This window comes from Onychostoma macrolepis, chromosome 19 (assembly GCF_012432095.1).
Source record: "Onychostoma macrolepis isolate SWU-2019 chromosome 19, ASM1243209v1, whole genome shotgun sequence".
NCBI classification, from domain to species: Eukaryota; Metazoa; Chordata; class Actinopteri; order Cypriniformes; family Cyprinidae; genus Onychostoma; species Onychostoma macrolepis.
In genome coordinates, this window is record NC_081173.1 from 11,723,001 (window position 1) to 11,731,806 (window position 8,806).

The following is an 8,806-nucleotide window of genomic DNA, read 5'->3' on the forward strand; positions in this document are numbered from 1 at the left end:
TTGAATAGGATAATCTGGAATCATATTGATGTAAAAATTCAAAGAGTAAGAAAATATATTCCATTCGTTGTTATTAACAGCAAGTTATTAACATATTTCTTACATATTATATTATCTGCAAGTACAGCTAGGCTATATATTTAAAAAGTATAAAATGTACTTTTAAAATTTGTAGTACACTAAAAGTGCATATTCAATTAAGCACCCTTTTTTTTAAACCTTTTTTTAAACCAGAGTTATATATTGACATCCTGCAACTTCAAGAAAATTATTAGTGATTTCTGATGGTCTGGAAATGTAAAAAGAAATCACAAGGAATTACATGCAATGCACTGTGCTACACTAGAGAGATGTATTTCACAGAATGCACCACAGATGTAAATAAGAAAGAGTAATCTTTATTCAGTTTTGTTCACACACTTAAGATGTACATATTTACAAATGCTCATTTGTACAATGAATTTTAACCGTTAAACCCTCGTGGTCAAGCCTTGAGGTTTGTGTCACAAATACATAATTCACAGTGCAATATGAACTCTGTGCACTCGTGTCAGCTTTCCCCATGTGTTGCATGCATGAGACAGGCATTTTGCATACCCTCCAGCCTTCGCTTATAAAGAGACCTTTCAGAAACCATAAACGTCGTGCATCACCATTATGCTTGGATTCAGAGGTAACACACAACCCCCAACATGAGGGCAAGCAGAAAACAGACCTTTATAGGACGCTCTACCCTTACAGTAGTGCTATTGTAGTTCTGTTCTCCTTTCTTTAAAATGAGAGTAAAGCTACGCATATGTAGTCATACTGAGCGCACTAATCTGGGTTCATAGCCCTTTCCTCTTCGTTACACCAACGCCCAGCTGTTGAGTCATCTTATATCTTTCCCGCACGGTATGAACTGGCCTGCCATACTGAAGCCTCGTGCTTTTATGAGGTTGCTTGGATTCAAGTAAGGAAACTGTGACTAGAAGGACTTGAGAGATCAGGATACAGCAGAAAAAATGAACACTTTTTATCAGCCTGTAAGAAGCTCATCCTGAACATTTAAGAATCTGTATGTACCTCTTGGTTGTCACAGAGTCTTAAAGGTCAATGAGTGACATTTAACCTTTGAATGGCTCTTCTGAACAGTTTGGCAATTCTGAGAGGCATAAGTCAGAATAGCACACAGTATCTGTGATTTAAAACAGCTTATAGCATGAAAGACGAAGTGCCACTTAAAAATTAAATGAAGAATTAAATGATCAATTTATTCAAAATGAACAAATACAGACTTAATTACTAGTATTTTATTTAATTAATGTTTAAAATTTTAAATGCAACAACGAAATATGATTTTTAATTATTAACATAAATAATTAAACTTTTAAATTTTATATGATAAAGCATCGATAATTGTTTTTCTTGAGCCATTTGCCAATTGTTTTCTTTATCCTTTTGTCAGTCGATTTCGAAAATATCATTGGATAGTTCATAAATGGCAGCAACCAATGAACTTTTGACAGAATTTTAGGATACACACCTTTGACGCACAATGGCTGCCAATGTGTAAAGATTAAAAGAATAAAGAAAAGCAATTTGTTGTTGTTTTAAATGCTTTAAAAAATATACATTTGCATTTAAAAACTATTTATCAATGTATCATCTATTTTTATATTTAACTACATTTATAAGCATGAATTAAATAAGTTAATGTGTATTTAAAAATGTTTTTATTGACATTAATTTGATAATTGTTTCTTCATTATATTTTTTAAGCTGCACTTCTAGCCCTCCATATGTATGTATGTGTCAGATTCCTCTAGGTTTCATTCTCCTCCTATTAAAATAGACACGTACCTTTGATACCGCAGTATTCAATTGGTAAGTCAACCTACGTGTTTCGTTTTGACAGTAGTTTTGAAGCCACAGGTCTGGCCCATAGGCCGAGTTTAGTCACCAAGCCGACATTCTCACATTCTCTCATTATCACGCGACCCATAATGCCCAGTCTCATTCACTTCATGCAGCACAAGAATGGTTCACTAGCAAACGACTTCAAAATACACTGGCTGTTGTGCACACCGTCCTTAAACCTGACACAGATGATACAGTACTTTGAGTGAGTATTCACTGAGTGTATACTTCTGAATCTATTACAAAATCCATATAAGAAACCAAATAATAAAAACAAAACACCAAGATAACCAACAGTTTTGGTCCATATTCAAGCTATATTGGTTTCCTCAGGAGAAAAGATCCTCGTCCTGCTCCATTTCTATCTGGGGCACTGTCTGTTCTCTGAGGTTGACTTGCTGTTCTGCGTTTCCTGTATCCTGCGTGTTGCCATTGAACCACGGGTGAATGAGGACGTCCGCTGTGGTCAGTCTTTCGCCCGGGTCCTTTCTCAGCAGACTGCGAAGTAGGCAGCGTGCCCTTAAGGACAGCCCATCGGGGAGGCAATATGTGCCCCGTCGAATCTTAGAGAACAGGGTTGCGGGGTCCGGGTCGTGGAAAGGGTAGCGGCCCACCAGCATTGTGTACAGCATGACGCCGAGGCTCCACGCGTCTGCCTGTTTGCCTGAGTAACACCCTCCGCCGTTCAAAATCTCCGGACTCACGTACGCAGGGCAGCCGTGCGTGTCGAACATCGAGTCGTCCTCTCCGCACAGAATATGGCAGTCCTCCAGACCCTCTAATTTCAGTTGGGTCCTAAAACAAACACATCATGTTTAGTACAGCCATGGAAGAGTTATAGTGTTGTGGCTGTTAAGAAAATCATATGACTGGCTTATGCAGTCCATTTAGAATCAGCTACATTTCACTAATGGTCAGGTTGTATTTTACATTTCCACACTTAATTATTCTTGTAAAACTTGTGAAATTTTCCAAGTTGAAGTTGCCACTTTCCATGGTAAAATAAGTAAGATTTCTTAATGCTTTGGAAAAAAAATCAATTAATTTGATCAAAAATGCAGTAAAATTGTGAAATACACTACAGTTTAAAACAACTCTTTTTCTATTTTAAGATATAATTTATTCCTGTGATGGCAAAGCTGAATTTTCAGCATCATTACTTCAGTCTTCACTGTCACATGATCCTTCAGAAATAATTCTGGTTTGCTGCTCAAGAAACATTTTTTTTTTATATTATCAGTGCTGTTATCATCAAATAGTTGTTTTACTTGATATTTTTGTTTTGAAAGTTCAAAAGAACAGTATTTATTCAAAATAGAAATATATTTATTGTCACTTTAGATCAATTGAATGCATCATTGCTGAATAAAAGTATTATTTATTTTAAAATATCGTACTGATCCCAAATGTTTGAACAGTAGTGTATTTTAAGGCTGTCATATTTAATGCATGAATTTATAAATGAATATAAAGATATTGATGCAATGATTATTTTACATTCACTAGATTTTATAAAAAATAATACTTCATTCTGCTTTCTAAATACAGATCAGAAATTACTAAAAAGTAAAGATCCTTTAAATATTTTTTGCTTTAGCGCAATGACTTTTTTTTTTATAGATTAAAATATTAAGCTGCCTACATTTTTAAGAAGAGTTTTTTTTTTGTTGCAAAAAGATGATCATTTTTGGCCTCATTTGTTCCTTGGTATCAAAAAATTTGACAACCCTTGTTATGCATTTCCATAGCTGGTAATTTCTTAATTTCGTAAGTTTCAAACAGCCTTAAACATTGAAAAATATGTTAACCTTGTGTTAACACTTTTAACAAATCTGAAAGCACAATCAAATTAGCCAGTATAAAACACGGGGGGTGGGTGATCCGGCTCTGTGGAAATCTGCATAGCTTTCTGCAGAACTCTGTGGGCACAGATTTCACGTGGGCCTGCCGATGATGGATTTAGTATCTTCCTCTTCCCCTGCTAAACAAAGTGATGTATTGAAGCCTTCCTTTATTGTGCACTGAGCTGAAACAACTCTCCGTCACTTTTGTTGAGCTCACAGATTGCTGTGAACGTAAATCACGGCAAAGACAGCCGCTCTAAGTAGTTCTGACCCTCAAACACCGCTACTACAACAAATAAAGCACAGATCCTCATCTAATTACAGCCTTCGTTTAAACAAAAGCATGCACGAGAGTTTCCACAATGCACGCACACAAAATAAACACACTTCCTCTCATTCCGAAGCGCTCTGTAATGTATTCTTGTAAAGTCTGGGCTAAGTTTAGCTCAATTTCCAATAGGAAACAAATCCCCTACTACTCTAGGAATATCCCTGTGGACTTTAACGGTAGACTTGATGACCAATGAGTCTGTGATATCCCTTTCAGTAAAACATGAGCTGCCCGGCATGCTATTGTGTTTCATCACTGGCTATCAGCCTCGGTTTGGGGGGGTTTGCAGATGACACAACAGCATTCTGCCAGAGAGGTGGAGAGAATGAGTCATAGTCCTGTGTGTGTGTGTGTGTGACAGACAGAGAGACTGAGGACAAATGAGTGCACTGCGCTGTGCTGCAGGTCCACTGTGTTCTTCCTGCACCTGTGCCGTACGCTCACGGCATCTGGCAGAGCCTTATTACCCACGAACAGCGCTGTTACATCAGTGACGCATGAACGGCCCCTGCTCAGCCTGCCTGTTTGTGTGCATGTTTCACAATCTAACTACAGACGCATTCCAGGTCAATGAGCGTCTCTGTGTATGCGATCACACGCCGTATCTCAGCGTTATCACAGTTTCGGCCTTTTTGTTGCTTATCCATCACTCATCATTACCGCATTTCGCAAAAGCTATTCTAGCTATGGAAATTGCATTCGGAAAGATACAGTGTGTACGAACAGGAGGTTTGCATAACCTGTCACTACGCTGCTTGGTGCCGAACAAAGTGAAAGAATACACAAACGCTTCTTTGCGCTTTTCGTCTGACCAAATGTCAGCATGCCCTGGTCACGTCTGCGCTAGACGGACGCCTCTGCCAGGCCAGACCGCCAATCTGTAAGTGTCGCAATGGCCACAGCCGGCGCGCCTCACCTACGAGCGGTGCCGTATTCAGGAGTGGAGTGTCGAGTGTGTTGGATCCTGAATGGTGAGTTTCCCCTCTGTGTGCATTGCTATGACTCATCTTGCTGCACCCGTTGGCTGCTATGAGAGAAGGGTGACTACGTCCTCTTACACGTTCTTGTCTGCTTACATTCACTCAAATGAAAAACGATGCCCAAAGGTCAGGCTTAAAATGTTGGCCCAGAAATGGCAAACCTACTGTATGTATTGAGGGATGTGAAAAACAACATATTTGCTAAATCGGCTAATTGGTGGGTTGCCTGACAGACTAGTTGACTAATTGGTTTTAAGGAAGCCCAGTATAATTAGGTGAGTTTGGAGTATAGTTGACACTAAACAGATGCGTTTTAAAGGGAAATGTACATTGTTTTTTTTGCATTCAAAAACATTTAGACATGATGTAATGTAACAGAATGCAGGAATCCCAAGCCATGTGTGTATAAACTGGATTAATTTGACACACAATTATTTTGGAAGCGTAACTTTTCAAAGTGATCGTCTAGCAGCCAAAACACAGCATGCTAATTAAAGCATCTGTGTTAAAATATAAAAAGTAATGTTTCATATTTATCTTTATATAAAAATAAGTAATATTTTATCTAAAAATACATAAACTAATATTTAATAAAATATTAAAAGGATAAAATATGTATACACAATGTTTCATATGTAAGTTTTATAGTTTTAGTCTAAAAATAAAATCTAAATAGTTTTAATCTAAAAATAAAATAATATTTAATAAACATGTTAAAATATATAAAAGTAAAAGTTGAAAATATATATAAAAATGACATTATACAATGCATATAACAATAATAAAAATACTTTGTGTGTGTATGTGTGTGTGTATATATATATATATATATGTATATATAAAGTAATATTTTTTTATATCAGTTTTATTCTTTATATATATCATTTCTCTCTCTCTCTCTCTCTCTATATATATATATATATATACACTGTAGAAAAAAAAGTTGAGCCAACATAAAATTTTAAGGCAACCAGCTTCAGCAGATTTTTGAGTTTTCTCAACTTGTCGTTTTAAGTTTATACAACAAAAATTTAAGAATCTCCCACAAAAATAAGTTGAGCAAACTCAAAAAACTGCTGAAGCTGGTTGTCTTCAAATTTTAAGTTGGCTCAACTTTCTTTTTTTTTCTTTTTTTTACAGTGTATACAGTATATATAGATCGATCAGCATGCTCCAATGTTCTCTTCATTGTGGATTGTGGATAAAAATAATTAAATTCAGTCACTTTTATTTTTAATACATAATTAACTTGCATAATTCAGAGCACTCTCGTTTTCTACAGAAAAATCTCTGGTTCAGAGGTCGGATTACCATTTGTTCCTCTTACAGAGAAACATGAGTAAATTAGTGTTAATATGTTTGTTCCATTGAATCTCTAGGGAAGCAGCACCAATCACCTGCAATGTGACACATTGCTGTGAGGAAGCGAAAACTGAATGAAACTAGAACTGACACCATTCACCCAGTAAAACGCTGCTGATGTCACAGCATTGATGCATGAGTTACAGTACCGCACCTGGCATGCCCAAAAAAACTCCTGCTTTCTCACACTCTCACACAGACACACTAACTATAACTCTCACCTTTTCTCTTCTGAGAACACAAACTTGCGAAGCTTGAGGTCTCCTAAAACGATGCCGACCTGGTGGCAGTGGTTCACTGCAGATACCACTTGGTAGAAAAGCTTGGAAGCCAGGTCTTCGGAAAGCCTCTTGCTGCTCTTTACAAAGGTGTGCATGTCGCCAAAATCCTTCTCTTGGAACACATATGCCTTGCACTCCCCAAGAACTATGTCTTTGATCTGTGCAATGTTCTTATGACATGACAGCATGCTGTAGGCTCTTATTTTCTCCTGGTAATGGCCCATATCAAACACCTGCAGATGGCAAAACAAAAAAAGTGATCAGTATAGTATTATAAGTCAACTACAGCTCTGACCTGATAAAGTCAGTTCACTGGAAGTGAATGGAGGTGATGCTCTAAGATTAAAGCACAAACATACTATGAAAAATGTAATGTCTTTTGAAGTAATAATCGTATACAGCTTTTTTTGTGTGTCACGTCAGCCCCATTTTTCTCACACAGTTGCAGATGCATTTGCAAATACTTGATACAGATACACAAGACTGTCATATTTGATTTTATAGATATAAATAAAATGGCATCCATGTAATCTGCACACAAATTCTGATATCCCTTCCCCACTGAAAGTGTATAATTATTTTAACATTTTTTTAATGTAAAAAAAAAAAAGATTATGAGACCTTGCAATTCTTTTTTGCAATTTCTGTTTTTCATAGGCCTATAGATTTTTTTGTTAATATCTCTGAGATCATACAGTACCTGCCAGTTTTAAGTTGCAGTATTTTTTTCTATTTTATTAGGATATTTCTATATAATATAGGACTAGCCTATAATATTTATACAATAAATATAAATAATATAAATAACAAACAATATAATAATAATTTTTTGTTATTATTATTATTGAAACTTTAAAATCATTGCGTTCTTAACACTTTCATTAAAAAAAAAAAAATATGTTGTGCTGGGTCTCGGAGGCATAAAACGTTTTAGTTGACCGAAGTGGATCATACTTATGTAGGTCATGTACATTATAGTAGGCTATGCAGCGGTTTACCTTGCAGAGCAGTTCCTCTCCTGTGTCCATGTCCAAAGCGCTGTGCACCCCCGGTCGGTCGGTCAGGGGCACTAGCAGGAACTGGCCGATACGAGCGGGACCCTGGTGGGCTGAGGTGAGGCTCAGAGGTGCTCCGCTTACCGGGGATCCAGGTGAAGAACCCAGGAGACCCGCATCTGCCGAGGACTCGCTGAGCCGCGGACATCTGGTCACAGGTTCGTCTGTGTCAAAGCGCTTGTGTCCGTGTCTTCCCGGTACCGGATTCTGAAGCCACTGCACGCTCATTCTTACAAACTGCAGTAGTTGAAACTGATATAACCGGGCTGATTTCAAGCAAGCATATTCCAGGAAAGGATCTGTGCACTGCGGTGCAAAAAGGAAAAAAGGTCCTACTTACTCGTCAATGAATGTGATATGCAAGTGTCTGTATCATAGGTTTGCAGTTTCGCTTATCCATTGTTTTTCAGTTTTTTTTTTTTGTTGTTGTTGCATTAGCTAGTCCGTTTGAGCTTTGTGAACAAGCCCAAGAGATACTGTATGAGGCAGCTGTGTGGTGTGAAATATTCCCGGTGTAGATCTGAGCCCGAGAGAAGGGCTGTCTGACTCACTGAACTACTGATGCTGTTTTCTGAGCTCTACTTTCAGCTGATGTCCGATTCGAACGAGTCGGTTCATTTTAGTGATTCAATTGAATCGATTCGGAAGCTTCTTTAATCATTCCATTGAATGGAAGAACCTTGGCAGCAAAACTGCGAGGTGTTTGAATCCAAAAGCAACACGATCGATACAGCCGAAACCAAACACAGCGATAATTAGCTTAACTAAAATGGGTTTTACTTCATACGTGACGCACACAATATCGCGCTTGTCGGTACTTTAGCGGAACCTTTGACTGATGACTAAAAAGAATCATTGAATCGCTTTTATGATTCGCTAAAATGAATCGGACTTCCCAAAGCTGGAACTCCGCCCGGTTCAGACTCTCTCTAGTGACACATTCATTGCAGTCTCGACGATTGAGCAATCGCCACATGCCATTCACCTTCCAGATGAATAGTAAAGCGCTGGTTTAATCAACTTTCCTTTCCCCTCAGCAGTCAAATCTGCACGC

At 37.7% G+C, this 8,806-nt stretch overlaps 1 protein-coding gene across 1 annotated transcript; it reads right to left on the reverse strand.

The window, feature by feature from the left end:
• Window positions 1-378: 378 nt before the first annotated feature.
• Window positions 379-8,327, reverse strand: trib1 (tribbles pseudokinase 1). The gene is made up of 3 exons (XM_058752748.1): window positions 7,696-8,327; window positions 6,638-6,930; window positions 379-2,694 (listed from the first exon to the last, which is right to left on the reverse strand). Exons 1-3 carry the CDS (start codon window positions 7,978-7,980, stop codon window positions 2,229-2,231), a joined length of 1,044 nt encoding a protein of 347 aa, XP_058608731.1. The 5' UTR covers window positions 7,981-8,327; the 3' UTR covers window positions 379-2,228.
• Window positions 8,328-8,806: the final 479 nt, after the last annotated feature.

Excerpts from the sequence above, each read along its gene's own strand:
- trib1 (XM_058752748.1), bottom strand. The coding sequence starts at position 7,980 with ATGAGCGTGCAGTGGCTTCAGAATCCGGTACCGGGAAGACACGGACAC. Across the intron at positions 6,931-7,695 it reads GAGAGGAACTGCTCTGCAAG|GTGTTTGATATGGGCCATTA; the intron begins GTAAACCGCTGC and ends TGCCATCTGCAG. Across the intron at positions 2,695-6,637 it reads GTGTTCTCAGAAGAGAAAAG|GACCCAACTGAAATTAGAGG; the intron begins GTGAGAGTTATA and ends TGTTTGTTTTAG.